The sequence below is a fragment of the Tachysurus fulvidraco genome, chromosome 18 (assembly GCF_022655615.1).
Source record: "Tachysurus fulvidraco isolate hzauxx_2018 chromosome 18, HZAU_PFXX_2.0, whole genome shotgun sequence".
Classification (NCBI taxonomy): domain Eukaryota; kingdom Metazoa; phylum Chordata; class Actinopteri; order Siluriformes; family Bagridae; genus Tachysurus; species Tachysurus fulvidraco.
Genome location: NC_062535.1, coordinates 3505564 through 3525327, shown reverse-complemented (window position 1 = coordinate 3525327; position 19764 = coordinate 3505564). Strand labels below are relative to the sequence as shown.

The 19764-nt window shown below is 39.5% G+C and overlaps 1 protein-coding gene across 2 annotated transcripts; it reads left to right on the top strand.

The window, feature by feature from the left end:
- Positions 1 to 14417: 14417 nt before the first annotated feature.
- Positions 14418 to 18634, top strand: LOC113648903 (putative C-type lectin domain family 20 member A). Of its 2 annotated transcripts, XM_047803316.1 has the most exons (4): positions 14418 to 14745; positions 15118 to 15156; positions 17545 to 17907; positions 17996 to 18634. In XM_047803316.1, exons 2-4 carry the CDS (start codon positions 15120 to 15122, stop codon positions 18007 to 18009), a joined length of 414 nt encoding a protein of 137 aa, XP_047659272.1. In that variant the 5' UTR covers positions 14418 to 14745; positions 15118 to 15119; the 3' UTR covers positions 18010 to 18634. The 2 variants fall into 2 exon arrangements, with proteins under 2 accessions (XP_047659272.1, XP_047659271.1); XM_047803315.1 differs by lacking the exons at positions 14418 to 14745; positions 15118 to 15156 and adding an exon at positions 16512 to 17277.
- Positions 18635 to 19764: the final 1130 nt, after the last annotated feature.

The following is a 19764-nucleotide window of genomic DNA, read 5'->3' as shown; positions in this document are numbered from 1 at the left end:
TATATATATATATATATATATATATATATATATATATATATATATATATATATAATTTATTTTTTCTTTCAGTTCTTTGTTCTTTCAGTTTATTATCAGGATGTCTGCATAATGAAATGTTGATGGTTTCTATATCTGAGATTTCTGAGCACTTGTTTCTTTAATATGTAAGGATATGGATCGTAATGACTGCTGCCAGTTTCCAATCAAATAAAAGTACATTTCAAGTTTGTGTTTTAGTGTATCTCTGTGTTTTGTGTTCCACATCACAAACATACATCACAAACATGCAGGGCTAAAAGTTAGGGTAAGGTTTAAATTTGTCATGAAACTAAAACCACTTTCACTAAACAGAAGTGTAGATTTAGTGAAGAAGAATAACCCCATTGTTACAGCAATACCTGCATTTCCCCTCCAGCCCAGTCCTTGCAGTACCTTGCTTTTCCATTTTTTGTCTTGCTGTATTTTGCCCCTGTTCAATTTGTTCATTTTATTGTGTTTGGATTTCTTTGTCAGATTTGTTTGCCACACGGATTTTGCTCTCTGCACTTTTGAAAGACTACAACACACACACGTCAAAGCAAAGTAAAAAAAAATCGCTTTTGGATCAAACTGATAAACAACTTTCTTTCCCATCGACGACATGTCCTGCATTTTAACGTAATTTTTATTGTTTATTTATGAAAGTAAAAATTGAAGTCATAGATTTATGGTAGCTGAGATTACAGACAGGAGGCTGAAACCACCCTAAGAAAGGTCTAGAACCGCCCCTGGTTGACACAATTCGCAATGCATTCGCCAGGAATCCTTTTTGACGCCGATTATTTCAAACATCTCCCTCATATATGGCCATGTGTGTTCAGGAATGTCCTAGTTGTTAGTTATTTTAACATCGGTGACTCCCTCTGAATTAACATTAGCCAGTCCTTTTGTAGGCGTGCTGCTCATTGTTAGCTCCGCTATCCTTAGTCTATGTCTGATGCCAGTAAATAATACAGTACACCAGTCACATGGGGAAAAAGCCGCACAATGATAGGATGATAGGCTGGAAACAGCGCTCAATGAGAAGGAATAATACTAAAAGTAACGAGTCCATTTTGAAAATGTAGGAAGTAAAAACTACAGATATTTGTGTAAAAATGTAATGAGTAAAAGTAAAAAGTTGTCTGAAAAATAAATAGTGGAGTAAAGTACTGATACCAGAAAAATGTACTTAAGTACAGTAACAAAGTATTTTTTCTCCGTTATTTCCCACCTCTGCAAAGTACCAACAGCACAAAAGAAGTACAGTAAATATAGAAATGTCCAAAGGTACACCGAGGTGGAGTATAATTGTTATGACCTTTTAAATGTTGTCTAGGGTAAGGAGTAACATTTATGGTTGTGGTAAATTTTGTGGGTGTAGTAAGCAAAAAGAAGAATGCAGGGACATAAAATAATAACAATGAAATGTGTGATTTATTATATACCAGGTCAGAAAGGAGATAAATGGACAAATCAAACAAAATATAAAAATATAAACCCAAGAGAAAATGAGACGTTAGTGATGCCAAAGTAAATAAAGAAAAATAACAAAACCAATACTAACTGTTTTAAACCTCTAACCTAACTAAGGAAAATAAACAAGAAAAGAAAGTCTTCATCGCCAAGCGCCAAATACTTCCCTACTCTAAGCTATTAAACAGAAACATACAGGTGGTGGCATACACCTCTTATCTAATGTATTTAACGTCGAGTTACCTACGTGTGGTACAATGGAAGTCGCACGACATCTTACCTGTCCCACTTCCTCTGGTATAACAAAATAAACAAAAGGAGTTAAAGCTCCTAAGACTCAGAGAGGAAACACAACTCCAATATTAACCTCCTAAGACCCGAGCTTTGGTTTGGCCTTGCATTTTAGTTGCAGTGATGTCCACGTATGTGGACACCAGGTCGTAGGAAGTTATGGTAAAACATAGCAAAACCACTGCTGCTATAAATATAGTGTTCAGCGTCAGTTCAGGCAGGCCACATAGTCAAGCTCGGCTATCAGCTGATGTCAATTTTCTAACCCCGCCCATCAGCTGATCTGATTCCTAAGCGCGCTATTGGTCCATTTCAAACAGGGCGCCCTATTTAAATGCTTTTTTCAGTCTGTCTGCTTGGCTGCTTCCTCTGCATTGCTGCAACTGCGATTTAAACTCGGTGGCTATTTGGAGTTTAAACTGCAAGCTATCTTCTTTTGTGGGGCTGCTGCCTCTGCTTTGCTGCTGCAATTCAAACTTGACGGCTAATTAGAGTTTAAACCAAATCTCCTTTTGGTTTCGCGAAATGTGACTATAAGAGTTCGTTATTACTATTAGTAGACTTGAGCCAAAAAGGAGGTTTGATGACGCTTTGACCTTACGGTAAATCGATACGGCGCGCATGTTCGTGTACAGTATAATAGTGCGTTTGTTGAGCCGGAAGGGCTGGCATGTTGTACAGTCTGTTAGGCTATGCTTCGATATGCTATGCATGTTATGCTATGCTAGGTTATATTATTGTATGTTATGCTATGTTATTAGATGAGGTTATGCTATGCTTTTGCTATGAACGTCACGATGGGTCATGCCATGCTTGCTTTGCTAAGCTAGATTACCTCATGCTAGGTAATGCTATGCCTCGATATGCTTTGTTATGCAAGCTTGTTATGTTATGGGGCTTCCTCTGCATTGCTGCTGCTGCGAGTTAAATTCGGCGGCTATTAGAGATTAAACCGCAAGTTATCTCCTTTTGTGTTCGCGATATGGCACTATAAGAGGTTGTGATTACTATTAGTATACTCGAGCCGAAGGGGACGTTTTGAAAACGCTTTGAACTTACGGTAAATTGATATGGCACGCATGTTCGTGTCTAATGGTGCGCTTGTTGAGCCGGAAGCGACCGGGCTGTCGTGTTGTAAAGTCTGTTATGCTAGGTAGGCTACGCCTTGCTAGGCTATTTTGCTAGGCTAGGCCAGGTTAGGTTATGTTACGCTATGTTATGACTCGCTAGGCTTTTATGATACGTTATGCTATGCCTCACTAGGGTATGTTAGGTGAAAGTGAAAGTGACGTGACATACAGCTAAGTATGGTGAACCATACTCAGAATTCGTTCTCTGCATTTGACCCATCCAAAGTGCACACACACACAGCAGTGAACAGACACACCATGAACACACACCCGCAGCAGTGGGCAGCCATTAATGCTGCGGTCTCCGGGGAGCATTTGGGGGGTTCGGTGCCTTGCTCAAGGGCACCTCAATCGTGGCCGGACCGAGACTCAAACCCACGACCTTAGGATTACAAGTCAGACTCTCTAACCATTAGGCCACGACTTGTTATGCTATGCCTCACTAGTCTATGTTAGGTTACATTATGCTATGCCCTGTTAAGCTATGTTAGGTTATCCTATCCCCTGCTAGGCTGTGTTACATTATGCTATACCTCGCTAGGCCAGGTTAGGTTACGTTGCCCTATGTTATGCCTAGGCTGTTATGATACGTTATGCTATGCCTCACTAGGCTATTTTAGGTTACGTTATGCCATGCCTTGCTAGGCTATGTTAGGTTGCGTTATGCCCTGCCAGGCTATGTTACGTTACATTATGCTATGCCTCGCTAGGCTATGTTAGGTTACTTTATGCTATGCCCTGTTAAGATATGTTAAGTTACGGTATGCTATGCCTCGCTAGGCTACGTTATGCCCTGCTAGGCTATGTTATGCTATGCCTCGCTAGGCTATGTTAGGTTACTTTATGCCATGCCCTGCTAGGCTATGTTGGGTTACATTATGCCCTGCTAGGCTATGTTATGTTCCGTTATGCTATGCCCTGCCAAGCTATGTTAGGTTCCGTTATGCTATGCCCTGCCAAGCTATGTTAGGTTCCGTTATGCTATGCCCTGCTAAGCTATGTTAGGTTACGTTTTGCTATGCCCTGCTATGTTAGGCTCCGTTATGCTATGCCCTGCGAAGCTATGTTAGGTTACGTTTTGCTATGCCCTGCTATGTTAGGTTCCGTTATGCTATGCCCTGCCAAGCTATGTTAGGTTCCGTTATGCTATGCCCTGCGAAGCTATGTTAGGTTACGTTTTGCTATGCCCTGCTATGTTAGGTTCTGTTATGCTATGCCCTGCGAAGCTATGTTAGGTTCCGTTATGCTATGCCCTGCCAAGCTATGTTAGGTTCCGTTATGCTATGCCCTGCTAAGCTACGATAGGTTCCGTTATGCTATGCCCTGCTAAGCTATGTTATGTTACGCTATGTTAGGCCCCATTGGCTGTTATGATACATTATGCTATGCCTCGCTAGGCTGTGTTATGGTGCTTGGTGCTGTGCCTTGCTGGGCTTGTTTTGTTGCGTTGTGCTGTGCCTTGCTAGGCCGTGTTAGGTTACGTTACTCTATGCTGTGCCTCGCTAGGCTGTTGTGATATGTCAGGCTGTGTCTCGATAGGCTGTGGTGATACATTGTGCTGTGCCTTGCTAGACGATGTTAGGTTACGTTGCGCTATGTTATGCCTCGCTAGGCTGTGTTATGGTGTGTTGTGCTGTGCCTTGCTGGGCTATGTTGTGTTGCATTGCTAGGCCGTGTTAGGTAGCGTTACGATATGTTGTGCGTTGCTAGACTGTTGTGATGCGTTATGCTATGCCTCGCTAGGCTGTGTTATGGTGTGGTGTTCTGTGCCTTGCTGGGCTATGTTGTGTTGCATTGCGGTTGGCTGTGCATTGCTAGGCCGTGTTGGGTAACGTTACCATATGTTGTGCCTTGCTAGACTGTTGTGACGCGTTATGCTGTGCCTCGATAGGCTGTGTTGTGCTACTGTACGTTGTGCTATGCTCCGCTGGGCTGTGTTATGGTACAGTATATTGTGCTGTGCCTCGCTAGGCTATGTTGCCTTATGCTATGCCTTGCTAGGCCATGTTAGGTTACGTTGCACTGTGTACCTCGCTAAGCTGTTATGATGCATTAGGCCATGCCTGCTAGGCGTTTACGTTGTGCTGTGCCTCACTAGGCTGTTGTGATGCGTTAGGCCGTGCTTTGCTAGGCGTTTTGCTACGTTATGCTGTGCCTCTCTTGGCTATTATATGTTGTGCCATGCCTTGCTGAGCTGTGTTTGTTACATTGTGCTGTGCTCTGCTGGGCTGTGTTGGGTTGCGCTGTGCTATGTTGTGTTGCGTGGTGCTGTTGTAATGCGTTGTGCTGTGCCTTGCTGGGCTGTAGTGATACGTTATGCGGTGCCTTGCTAGGCATTATTTTGCATTGTGCTGTGCCTTGCTGGGCTGTGTTGCGTTACGTTATGATATGCCTTGCTGGGCTGTGTTGGGTTGCGTAACGCTGGGTTATGCATTGCTGGGCTGTGCTTCGCTGGGCTGTTTTAATGCCTTATGTCATGCATTGCTGGGCGTTATGTTGCGTTGTACTAGGACTCTCTAGGCCGTTATGATGTGTTATGCCATGCCTTGCTAGGCGTTGTTACGATGCCTCGTTAGGCTAAGGTATGTTGTGCTATGCCCAACTAGGCAGTTATGATATGATATGCCATGACTTGCTAGGCGTTATGTTGCGTCACGCTGTGCCTTGCTAGGCTATTGTGATATGCTATGCCATGCCTCGCTAGGCTGTTATGATACGTTATGCAGGAAATATTTACTGGCAAATGGTTTAACTTCTTAACTTGACATGGTTAAATTTTAGCCAGCAATGAAAATGAAAAGCTTGATTAAATTTCTCTCCTCTCTGTACGAGTGTCCAGCGAAAGATAGTGACCTTTGGATTGATAATCAATGGCTCCTTGGGAAATTGGGATGGCATGATGTTCATGATGATCTGGAGTCTTCTGCAGCCTTGAATCGTATACAGGCACTGAGCCTTCCGTTGGTTTTGGGGGGGTTAATGGTCAGTGGTTGCTAGTAAATGGTAAAGGAACTGCTTTCCGTGCCTGATAACATGTCCTCTGCTCTGTTGGTATTTTACTAATAAGTTTGTCTAGTAAAAGCTCGCTTTAATCCTCTGCTGGCTCTTCAGTTAGCATGAAGAGCCAGGGAGGAGGATTGCCTGGTATGGTCTGTTTGGGGGGATTTTGTCTGGCTGCTTTCCCAGTTAATGGGAGATTGTCCCCCCACGAAGCTGCTGCTGTTCCCTGACTAGCTTTCATGGAGCTCAAGAAAAGGAAGGGGAATTCAGAATAGAGCCATAAAGCCAAATGTAAATTTCATAAGCTTGCAAATAAAAAATGTAAATATTTCAAAGAATTGTCTTTATTTTGACTCAAATGGTCCTGACTGAAATATAGTGTTCAGCGTCAGTTCAGGCAGGCCACATAGTCAAGCTCGGCTATCAGCTGATGTCAGTTTTCTAACGTCGCCCATCAGCTGATCTGATTCCTAAGCGCGGTTTTGGTTGCGCTATTGTTTCCTCTGCATTGCTGCAACCCACCTCCTCCCCTAGCTCCTCCTTGGTACTGTGTTTAACTTAATCAGTGTCATTCTGTTGTCACTGATGCATCCTCTGTTCTAAATGGGGGGGGGGGGGTTGTCTGGCTGCTTTCCCAGTTAATGGGAGATTGTCCCCCCACGAAGCTGCTGCTGTTCCCTTACTAGCTTTCATGGAGCTCATGAAAAGGAAGGGGAATTCAGAACAGAGCCATACCGCCAAATGTAAATTTCATAAGCTTGCAAATAAAAAATGTAAATATTTCAAAGAATTGTCTTTATTTTGACTCAAGTGGTCCTGACTGAAATGTAATTAATGATATAGTCAAAGCACTTGATAAGAAACATTGTGTGTCTATGTTCATTGATTTGTCCAAAGCATTTGACACTGGTGACCATAGTATATTAATGCAGAGACTGATCAGAATAGGTATATCTCAGCACTCTTTGGGCTGGTTTATTAACTACCTTGCTGATAGGACTCAAGCTACGCAAGTTGATGGCCTAACGTCAAAATATTTATCAATCTCTAAAGGGGTCCCGCAAGGCTCCATTTTAGGGCCACTTTTATTCACTATTTATATAAACTGTCTAGGCGAAAATGTACAACATGCATCTTTCCATTTTTATGCAGAAGATACAGTCATTTATTCTTGTGCAGCTACCATTAGGAAGGTGTATGAATGCTTGTGTAGCAGAGTGAATGATGTAACCCTTCTTCTAATTCCTACAAACACAATGGGTCTGAACTATGGACCATCTCTTTCAGAAGATTTGATTCGACTACTGAGCCCAGGAGCTTCCAACAACAATGAATCACTCACACACTTAAGTTCAACTGAAAATAGATAAATGTATTGAATTGCCAAGTAACATGACATGAAAAGGAAATTAAGAAAATAAACAAAAATAAACCAAAATAATTGTTCTGTTTCTATATTGTAAACAGTATCAAAATTTCCCTTCTATAAATATATAATTTACTCTGTGAAAGTAAATCACCTGAATCACAGTAATACAGGAAAAAAATAAAATAAATCACTGGTAAGTCAATTCACATTAACACTTCTCAATTTGCATATAACGATTATTTCAAAAGGTTAGACTTGAACCTTAGAATTGAACATATAACCCAAAACAAAAACAATAAATTCACTGTAAGTTCTCACATGCACATTTAAAATGTACATCACATTCATCAAATCAGTAAACCAGTCTTTTACAAAACAGTTAATCAGTCTTTTTCAAAACAGTATTGTATCTCAGTCTTTCCTTCAAGGTGAATTTCCACCACAAGAAAAATGGGAAAAATGTAACTGTGTGTGTTTCACTTGCCTACAGTCCGTTTGGCAATGAAAGGGTTAAATCTCACGCATTTATGACTCGATGAAAACTCCTCGTGGCTCGCCAGTCACAACTCCATCCATTAAAGGGAGAATTGAAACGATTCCAGGAAATGCTATCGTTACCGTAGCACGTTAGCCTCATGTACAAACCAGCACCCAAACATGCAGTATTCACAGAGCAGGAGCAATGGAGACAAAGGATCATGCAACTTCAAAACAATCACAACAACAACAAGAAAAACAAACAAACAAAGAAAAAAACCTGACCTTGAATACACAAGGCCATAAAAGCATCATTAGTTTTCAAAGTCTTTTACATATAAAGCAGATAAGCTTCACATTTCACTCTCAAACCGTAAAGAAAATTAAATAAACTTCTTCACATTGCATATTTAACTTATATACATTTAAACACATTAAATGTAATGAATTTACAAACTTTAACTCACCAAAACCAATGATAAATTCCGTTTTAACTCGTGCGACCGTTACTCTAAAGATGTTTTTATCTCTACTTCTCTCAATACTGAGTAAAAGCTCAGTATTAAAGTAATTTATACCCCACATTTCTCTGGAGTTCTCGAATTACCTCTGCTCTCTATCTGTCGCACGTGCACACTACTTGACTCTCTCTCACATGGGCGAGAGAAACCAGAAAGTAAGCAATGCACTGACCAGCATTCAGACACATCATTGGTCGAACGCGACAATAAACACTCTTCTCATTGGCTGATTCATTGACCATAAAATAACTGTATTTAGGGCTTCAATATGAAAACTTTCCGCATCTCTTTTCCACAGTTACACCGAGACTAATTGATTGCTGGGTCACGTGATCAGTGAATGAATTATATAAAGGCAGGTTTTGGGTTACCTGGCTATGCGACATTGCTGGCACCGCCCTCTCGTGGGACCCCATTCATGGCTTTCCCCAGGGGTGTGTGTGTTTGTGTGTATGTGTGTCTGCAACTGCGTGGTAACTTGTCTGCCAAACTTATGTGCTCTGTTTACCACTATAGGACAATATTGTCCCGCTGTTGTTAGCGTGGGCTGTCTGCTATCTCAATGCGGGTTGGCATCCAGTTTGTGAACCAAAAAAAATCAATCTAGTGAAGATGATTGCGTTTAGTGAGAGTTATAACTGCTAATCGCTGGTACGTATTATTTTGGTCCCTGTTTGTTGCGATTTATTTATTTTTAATAACATACCGTTACATGCTCAGCAGGTTGATCTGCTTGTCCAACCACTTTCTGGGGGAGAGGGGGTTACGTCCATTGGTATGACTACGCTGTTGTTTTGAGAATACCTCTGAGAATACCGTTGTGGTTCGCTTTGACTCCAACTCAGTACAACGGGGCTTCACGCCGTGTACCGGTATTTTAGTCGGCAGCTATGTGTTTGTTTTATGTCAACTCTATTTTTTTGGTTTTATTTATTTGTTGCTACTTGTCTCAGCACTCCTCTCTTTGTATTTTGTTTGTTTTCTTTGATGTATGTGATTTAATATCACCATTAGTTTGTTCTGGGTCCTTCTAGAACTGAAGTATGCACTATTAAATCTGCATGTATAAAATCTGTATTAGTGAGAGTAAATCTAGTAAATCTGCATGTACCAACTATCGTTAATCGATACCATCTCATACTGTCAATAAGTACAGTGATGCCTCGAGATATGAGTTTAATTCGTTCCGTGACCTTGCTCATATCTCAAATTGCTCGTATCTCACAACAATTTTCCCAGTTTAAATGAATTGAAATCTCATTAATCCGTTCCAGCTCGCAAAATTCCACTCCAGTTGTTTTGAATAGGAAAAATGTACAGTGACTGTATTCATAAATGACAAATGATGTATAAAAACATACAGTAATAAAAGAGAATGTTAAAAAAAATAAACTGGTTTTACTTTACGGAAGATGTGCACGGGGGTTGAGGGAGGATTAAACAGGCGGAGGAATTTTGTCTCGTACGAACACTTTCGTTTACTTACTCGCTACTGTACACTCTTAATGTTACTTTACACTTAAATGGAACTTAACTAAACCTCACTAAAATTAACGAACTTAAATCAAGCATCGTGTTAGTTCTGGCAGGCCACGTCGTCAAGCGTGCATTAGCTGTTAATCAGCTGTCCACGACGGCGCATCAATCCGGTTACGACATCCATATTCCCCGACAATTTAAATTCCAATTCATAGAGCCGCTCTAGCGCTTCACTGCTGCTGTGATCTAAACTCCCTCCTCCAACCGGACTCCACCATGCCGGAACCCGTGTTCCTTGTACCAGTTTACGTCATAAATCTAAATATTTTTCTCTCTCTCTACCTCTCTCTCTAATTATTTAATTATTTATTTATCCATTCATTTATTACTTTCCAAAAACACGTAAGCAAGCATATCTAATACTACGCATGCTTAGTGGTTCTGTTGTACGGGGGGGGTTATTCTATTTTCTAGTCGCTGCTCTCTGCACTCGGACCATGCAAGCACACGGACGGGCGCGTGGATTTTTGTCCAGAACAGAACCATACCACCAACACTAACTGTATGCATATCATCTAACAAATTCTCTTTTGACAAAGTGGTCCTGACAGAACAGAAATTCTCTTAACTGAACTTAATAGCTACAATTTCTGTTTTCTTTACATTAATTAAGCAAAATTAATAAAAACAGAAATTGTAGCAATTACGTTCAGTTAATAAAAACCTGTCCGGTCGGCATATCGGATGCGCTGTTGTCGCAAACGGATCGAACGCTCAAAACGGAAAATTACGGATCCGCAGATGGTCGGCACCTCACGCCGGCACCTTTGCGACTCTCCATAGGAAATAAATGACTTCCGTTTTATCGGCCGTCGTTTGTCAACAGAGTGTGGCGGGGCGGTGGAGGGCAAGAATTGACACAATACACAACTAAAAATTTAGAGCTGACTACGCCATCCCATTTCTATAAACGGGGAAATTTATACCCAAAATATAGCGCACAGGTTCGTTACCACTGAATGCAGGAGACGTGGATATAAATACAAAATACTTTTATTGCACAATACTAGTTAAAATAAGAAAAACTGTTGACCAAACAGAGACAAGAAATAAAGAAAAACAAGAAACTTTCTGGCTGAGGCTTACCAGTAGGGCAGCTACCAGTAGGGCTTACCAGTAGGTCAGCTAAACAAAAGTTAATAAAATCAATCGTCAAAAACACCACCCCAATAATGCTCAAAAGGACTAGATATACATACCCGGAAGTAGAGCATGAAGCACACGGGTTCAGTTACTCACAGCTTTATCTGTAATCAACGAACTGCAACTATGCAGGTGATCCGGAGCACACACCCAACAGCAACGTCGTACCAATCGGGACCATAACCTGGCTATAAACAAATACACCTTAGATAGTGCACAGACGCTAGCAGCAACGTTAGCAATACAGCTGGATACATACCTCCCGCAAGCTACACGCGCACACCCGCACACAATGGTTGTATGATGCGTACCCAGGTGACAAACTACGCCTTAAATACACACGGAGCAGCAGCCAATAGGCTGTCGCACTTGTCATTCAGGTTAAAACTGCGTTTAATAGGGCGGTACCTAGACTGCCCTACTACAAGAGCACACGTGGTTGTTGGAGATCTTCTTTTCGGCTGCGGTGGCTCGGATGCTCGTATCTCAAAAATTTGCTAGTATATCAGGACAACAATTTGGTCTAATCACAGCTCATATCTCAAAAAAAATACTTGTGTTGGGTGGGTCGTCTTTGAGGGGGAGGAATAATTGCTGTACCTTTTTGAGGGTGGCTTGTTCACTGTGTGCTGTTTGTGTACCTTTCACATGTGTGAGTTGTGTGGCTTGACACTGTACTGTAGCTGGGTCATGTGTTATCTCCTCTTGCTCTGGAAAGGCCTCGTCATTTCAAGTATATGTTTTGTGTAGCATTGTTACACTCTTTCCCCTACCGCTCTGCTACACTATGATCCTACCATTCCATCTGGTGACATACAGGAATAGAACCTAAGGAATCAAGAAAATACAGTAAAAAAGAATATGGGGACATACAGCCATGTCTGACATCACAAGCCCTTACTTTACATGTCCAAAGTTTGTGGAGCTCAGATTGTACTTTATAGCCATCAAACAACACAAGTTTTTAGTATGTTTGTCTGTAAACACAAACAGCTTGCCCAAACAAAGCTATCCTTTATTTAAATTAATTCCAAATAAGAAACACTAATCATTATTTCCTCTATGTAAATAGTTTTGTGGAAATGCAGAACAATACATATATAGAACAGACACAAGAGGGGAAATTGTGATGTTTGCAGTAATATATAGCTGTTTTCTCACCTTATTATTTGTGATCCTTGTGATTCCTGTTTGTAATTATATTTCTGCAAACATCACAATTAACACCCTGATCATTTACATCCACTTAATCAGAAAAGTACATGAGAAACTTGACAGGTATGTATAGCTGATGTTTATTCATATATACACTTGAACATACAGTGTAATTTTGTAAATGTCTTTACATAGCTTTTATGTTACTTGTAAATATGGTTGGTCTCATTTCAATCAACCTGCTCTTGCTGCCAGGTCAGTGTGTATGTAATGATTGTGTGTTTTGTGTGGGTGTCTGTTTGTGTGTTGGGAGGGAGGATGACAGGGGGAATAAGAGAGAGAGAGAGAGAGAGAGAGAGAGAGAGAGAGAGAGAGAGAGAGAGAGAGAGAGACGGGGATCACTAATTTTGATCTCAACATGGTAAATAAAAAAAATGCTATCGTAAAAAAAAAAATGCTATGGTAAAATATCCACTGGAAACCATCTCTTGTCCAAGCAAAAACAGACTGCAAGACCAAGGCTTGTGCTGCTTCCATGTAGGCCTTCCACGCAAATGCCTTGGGTGACTCTACATGGCTTAGAAGGGAGCGCAGGCTTCCTCCATGCGGGCAATGTAGGCTAGAGACACTAGGCATGGCTGCATACCCCTGGCCCTACAATAGTCGAATAATTAGAAGTGCAGAATAGGGATTTCCCAAGACGCTGATAACTTAGCATGGAGGTCCGGGGAAAATGGAAGTCAGGAAGCAGTCGTTTAGCATGGAACAAGATATCAGGCTTGTTATGAGCTACACTAACTTCTTCTACAGGCCAATTTAAATTCAACTTAACAACAACGCACATTACCACCTCATGGAGCTCCTCAAACACCACTCATTCTCTATGAGCTTCCGGTGCCACTCCACCTCCATTGAAATCCCAGACACCACTCACGTTGTTGACGTCTCCCTGGAATACCATGACCTGGGGGAGGTGTTCAGCAGGGAACAAGCCACCCAAATGCCACCACATAGATCATGGGATTGTACTATCAATCTATTACCGAACACCTCCCTTTCTAAAAGCAGAATATTCTTACTGTCTATCTCAGAGACCCAGGCTTTGGAAAAATTACAAAGATGAACCACTGCCGAGAGAGAGTCAAATGGAAAACCACATTCCACACCACCAGGGGACACGAGTACTTTGTCATACTATTTGGACTTAACAAAATGCCTGCTGTATTTCAAGCCATTGCTAACAAAATATTCAGTGACCTTCTTAAGTGCATGGTTGTTCACATCTACAACATTCTGACATACTCGAGACCTTGAAGCTCATATTGTCCAAGTGCCCACTGTATTGATCAGACTGATACATCAGCTCTATGTCAAGGGGAACAATGCTAATATCATTATATCTCCTTTACTTTTAACGTGTTTCATCACTCTACAGCACCTTATTCCAAAATGAAGCTGATTTGTCCAAATGTACGTTTGCAAACCTCAAGCGACTTTGTTTGTGGCGTGTGTGCAAAAAGGGCTTTACCTTGTGCAAAGTGCGCTGAATTGTTGAACGATGCACAGTGAAGCCATCTGCAGCAAGTTGATGTTGGAGGATTTGGAGTTGGACTGTGGGCTGTTTTTGACCATTCTCACCATCCTTCGCTTTTGCCTCTACATCATGGCCTGCCACTTCTGGCCTTAACAAGAACTGTGCCTGTGGTCTTTCATTCCTTCACTATGTTCCTCACAGTGGACACTGACAGATTATAGCTCTGCGATAACTTTTTGTAGCTTTCCCCTAAACCATAACGTTGAACAATCTTTGTTTTCAGGTCATTTGATAGTTGTTTTGAGGCCTCCATGTTGCCGCTCTTCAGAGAAGAGACAAAGAAAACAACAACTTGCAATTGGCCTTAAATAACTTTTCTCATGATATGATGCACCTGTCTATGAAGTTAAAGGCTTCAGGAGCCACTGAACCAATTGTTTGTTCCAATTAATCAGTACTAAGTAGTTACAGGTATTCAAATCAACAAAATGGCAAGGGTGCCAAAATTTATGCACCAGTCTAATTTCGTTTTGATGCATATTGCATTTTTTGTTAATACAATAAACCTCATTTAACTACTGAAATATTACTTTAGTGTCCTTCAGTTAGTTGATCAAAATGAAATTGCTGATCCAAACACCCAAATATTTATAAATGAAAATCATGGAGATTGTCAGGGGGTTCCTAAACTTTTGCATACGACGTTATAATAAGAATTAGAACTAAGTTCACATTCTACATTCTTTAAATACAACTCTTTCTGTTCACCTGTCTTTTGTTTACCCAAATTCATGGAAAAACCCTGCAGCATTTTTTTCTGTAAATATGTAACATCTCACACGGATATATTCAAATATGTTCCAGATAAAAACCCATAACAGCGTCACTGCAACAGCAAAACTCTGATGAACAGCAGATACTGAGATTACATCTGTACCTAAGGGAATATGTAAAGTGATGGGTGAGATTGAAAGAGGACAGTAATACTGTATAATAAAAGGTTTGTTATGTTCAGGTGCACAAAGTGAGGTGAAGAACAGAAGAACACTCGTAACACACACCCTGTGTGGAGTACATGACATATATGAGGTACAGAAATCTATTTATTCATGTATTTATTGATATTTAGATATTAATTTTGTAATGTATTATTGTTTCTGTAGTAACAGCTCTCACAGGGACATTCATGAAAGACATCTTATCTGTCTGTGTTTGGTAACAGTCATGGTGAAGATTTTATTCTTTATAGATTCTTGATCAATTTTAAAGAGAGAGAGAGAGAGAGAGAGAGAGAGAGAGAGAGAGAGAGAGAGAGAGAGAGAGAGAGAGAGAGAGAGAGAGAAGCTGGTGAATTAATAACTTTACTACAGTAATATAACTGATAACAGAACACAGAAAGAGTCAGATTGTTAATTCATAAGCTGTAATGTTGGAAATGTTTTTTTGACAATTTCTTTACAGATATGGTTCACCTCGTTTCAGTGACTCTGCTCTTCTCAGGTCAGTGTGTACACAATGTGTGTGTGTGTGTGTGTGTGTGTGTGTGTGTGTGTGTGTGTGTGTGTGTGTGTGTGTGTGTGTGTGTGTTATTTAAGTGAAAGAGACAGACTCTGTGAATGTGGGGCTATAAATGACTTTATTTTGATGCCAATTCTTGTATTTACTCTTTAGTTTCAGTTTGAAACAAGTTTGAACATAATTTTTTTCTCTTTGTAATCTGAGGCTATTTTTGTATCAACAAATGAAGCCCTCAATGCTGAAGTATTGTGCAGCTTAAAAGTGGGTGAAAAATCTGCTGATGCACCGGTGGTGAAAGTCCGATACTTCCGTCTTAGCACAAACACAGACATCAGACTATATTTATCTGAAGCCATTTTAAAAGCCATGTCCTGCTTTTACAACACAGTTTTGTGCATGGTCACTATTTGTCATATTTAAATAAAACTCCAAACAGGAACATGACATTAGCTGTGAGCTTAACAAACCTTGTTGTGTTCTGTGAGATCCTAATCATGAGGTCTATTCTCAAGGAAGCTTTCTAACATATATTTAACTTAATATACTTAATATGCACCTGACCTCATGAATATTTCACATAAATCTACAAAAAGCAGACTGTAATCTTTTTAATAACAGCACCACTTAGGGTGATTCCAAGCTGAATGAAACATAAACAGAGACACAAGTGTTTTATTATGAAGTGTAAAGAGACATTTGATGATCTGATTACAAACAAAATAAAGAATCGCACAAGAAACATTTAGCCAGTTTTCATGGATTAAATGATCATGTTGATGTTGAACAACTTGAATTCATTTCTAGCTGCTTAGCTAATGTTATATTATAATACATTTTGTCATGCTTTAGTTTCTGTTTCTGATTCCACAAAATAGAAAAATTAGAGAGTGAAAATAATAATAATAAAAAAAAATAGGTTTAAAAAGTCACTTTTCTTTATTAAGTGTACAATGTTTTGTGGTGGAACTTTTACCTGGCATATGTTACCTTGCACATTTAAGAACCTTAAAACCATGAGACTATAATAATGTGAAGGGTTTGTCTGTTATTCCAGGAAATAAAAATAAAATAAAACTGATTTTGAAAGTAAGAGATAACATTTTAAAATCGTATCATAGCATCATGCAATAACACGTCACTTTCTTATGTTTTTCACAGTAGTATGTGGTACAGGAGCATATATTCCTCATCACTATCACTTTGTGAATGAGAATAAAACCTGGACTGAAGCTCAGACTTATTGCAGAGAGAAATACACTGATCTGGCAACCATCAGCAACATGGGAGAGATGAAGAAGCTGAATCACACACTGATGAAGGAAAATGCAAAGAAAGCTTGGATTGGTCTACAGAGAGCAGGACCTGGGAGATGGCTGTGGTCTCTGGAAGACCAAACTTTCTACAAAGACAGAGTCAAGTACACACACTGGCATCCTAATGAACCAAATAATGCGGGGGGAAAAGAGTACTGTGTGTTATATAATAAGTACGATACTTTATGGAGTGATAACCAGTGTGAAACGTTGTTACCTTTTGTATGTTATGAAGGTAAGAGATGTTAATAAAAAGTAACTATATTTAATTATGTTACAGTAATGAAAATCAAATCTAAAATTACGTCTCTAATTGTCTGAGTTGTTTTTCTTGATTTGTGTTCTTTTTCACTTTTCTGTTAAAGTTCTTTTATTGACATAAGAATCAGCAAAAATGTAATGATGTCATGAATGAGCTGTTCATTGTGTACATTTTTATTTTCAGAAAAAAACAGAAACACTAATAAATATGTATATATTAATGTTACAAAGAGCTGGTACGATGCTCAGACCTACTGCAGAGAGAAATACACCGACCTGGTCAGTGTGAGGAACAAGACTGAGAATAACGAGATCAGGAGTGTGGTTAATATTTCAGACAGTACAGAGGTTTGGATCGGTCTGTTTAATGACGCCTTGAAGTGGTCAGATCAGAGTAAGTCCTTATTCAGTTACTGGAGATCTGACAAACCCAGTAGAAGTTTGATCTGTGCTGCAGTGTCTGAGTCTGAGCAACGTTACTGGACTGATGTGAACTGCACAGAAAAACTCCCGTTCATCTGCCATGAGAGTGAGTTAAATGATGTGGATAAAATTTTTTGATTTATTAAAGATTCCTGATGCTGTTTTGTATTATCATGAACTGTATACAATACAATTTGTTTTATAAATACAATTGCAAATGGATATGAGAGAGATAATTAAACTTTTTTCTAAAATTTGCAGAAAAAATATTTTCAGAATATTATATCCAGATTCCTGTTTAAATCTTCTTTGGATAAATAAAAGATGAAAAACTATTGGGTTGTAAATGTTATATTTATTTATTTGTTTCCAGATAAACTGATCCTGATTAAGGAGAATCTGACCTGGTGGGAAGCTCTGACATACTGCAGGAACCATCATCATGACCTGGTGTCAGTGCGCACCGAGGAGATGCAGCTCTGGGTGAAGGAAGTGACTCAAAAAGCCTCCACTGAACACGTGTGGCTCGGCCTGCGTCACGACTGCGCCCAGCGTGTCTGGTTCTGGGTTGTTGGATCAATAATCTGCTATGAGGGCTGGGCACCAGGGAATGGGACCTGGAATGAAGACTGTAGTCATGAGAAGAGAAGCGGAGCAGTGCAGTCTGGAGGAGAGCAGAAGTGGATCGAGCTGCCTGAGAGCCAGAAGCTCAACTTCATCTGCTCTACCTATGATGGTTAGTAACAGTGTTTTTGTATGCTTGTGTTTTACTGCACTTTTTTGATATCGCATTTAAAATTGTTATTTTTGGTTTTCATTTAAAGATTTGTTTTATTAAACATGAAGACTGAAGACAAGTTGTGGTCCATCATCTGTGTCCAGCATCAGCTGATCTACAGCAATGTCTCATTTATACTCTTCTACACATTATTATTATTATTATTATTATTATTATTATTATTATTATTATTATTATTATTATTACTGACTGTTTTTATTAATAATGGGATTTCTGGGTAATGTAGGTGAAATCTATTAACCCGATGTTTAAACTACAGTGTGTTGGTTTGAAAATATAATTGTTTTTTTTGTTGTTTTTTTCTGCTTTGTAAGAATAAAGAACTACATCATATTCAGCTCATTTACACCTGTGCAGGAAGTTTAGAACACCAAGCCATGTAAACAGTTATGTTAAATTCATCATTATTCTTTTAATTATTTTATTTATTTGTTTGTTTGTTTGTTTGTTTATTTATTTAATATTGTTATTTTATTTTTTTTTGCATTTCTCAATTGTTTATATTTTAGACATCTGAGTGTATTATCAGGATGTCTGCATAATGACATGTTGATGGTTTCTATACCTGGGATTTCTGAGCACTTGTTTCTTTAATGTGTAAGGATATGGATCGTAATGACTGCTGCCAGTTTCCTATCAAATAAAAGTACATTTCAAGTTTGTGTTTTAGTGTATCTCTGTGTTTTGTGTTCCACATCACAAACATACATCACAAACATGCAGGGCTAAAAGTTAGGGTAAGGTTTAAATTTGTCATGAAACTAAAACCACTTTCACTAAACAGAAGTGTAGATTTAGTGAAGAATAACCCCATTGTTACAACAATAGATAGATAGATAGATAGATAGATAGATAGATAGATAGATAGATAGATAGATAGATAGATAGATAGATAGATAGTGTCACAACAAGAGGAGGAAGGAGGCGGACCCGCACACAGGATAGCTTCAAATGAAGGGGGTTTAATAAATGATAAAAACAAATACAGGACAACAACGAGGACTAAAATAATACACATGACGAAACCAACCTAGACTAGACGTAACCAATGAATCACATTTATACACCAGACAATAATGACACAATGAGGAGCAGGTGTGGTGACAGGGAGGAACAGACGAAGGTGGGGGCAGACACATGACGAGGAACGACAACAAACACACGTGGCCGAAAGTCCGTGCTGAACCCTGACAGATAGATAGATAGACTCTAAAAAATTATGGGGTTAGTTTGTAAAACTTAAACATTTTCAGCATAAAAATTAAGTTTGTAATATGTACTTGTATTGGTGAGTTGATAACTCATTTACGGCTCGCCGTGCAGTCCACAGCACGGAAGACAAAATGACCACTAGGGGATGAGCCAGAAACAAGCTTCGTTGTAGCTTTTAAGCATTAAATCCTCTAAATACACGGTTAAACTTATTTTTCTAGTAAAGCTTAGACTCTCAAATTTTTTTAAGCCCACACACAAAGCATAATATGATTCATAGCCATTATTTGAAACAAAATTGGTAGTAAACTGAACTAGGTGGCGCTAGACCAGTATTTCCCTTACCTTTAGACACTTCCCTTTCTTCACTGGGGTAATATTTTCCAAAACAAATGCATCACAAAAATCCGCAAAGGTCCAAGAAACTGGAATCTGTAAGCCTTTTAATCGAAAATGCTTTGGTCGCCTCGCAAATATTCCGTTTGTGACCCGAAAACTGGAAACAGTAGTGCGCCTCCAGCTTTTTTTCGGCTCTAACTTCTCATTGGGGGTTTCAAAAATTACACTGATGCATCATTTGTA

What these genes read in the sequence shown, in the direction of transcription:
- LOC113648903 (XM_047803315.1), top strand. Translation starts at nt 16,899, where the DNA reads ATGAGCTGTTCATTGTGTACATTTTTATTTTCAGAAAAAAACAGAAAC. An exon ending in CCCGTTCATCTGCCATGAGA is followed by an intron (nt 17,278 to 17,544) that starts GTGAGTTAAATG and finishes ATTTGTTTCCAG; the next exon opens with ATAAACTGATCCTGATTAAG.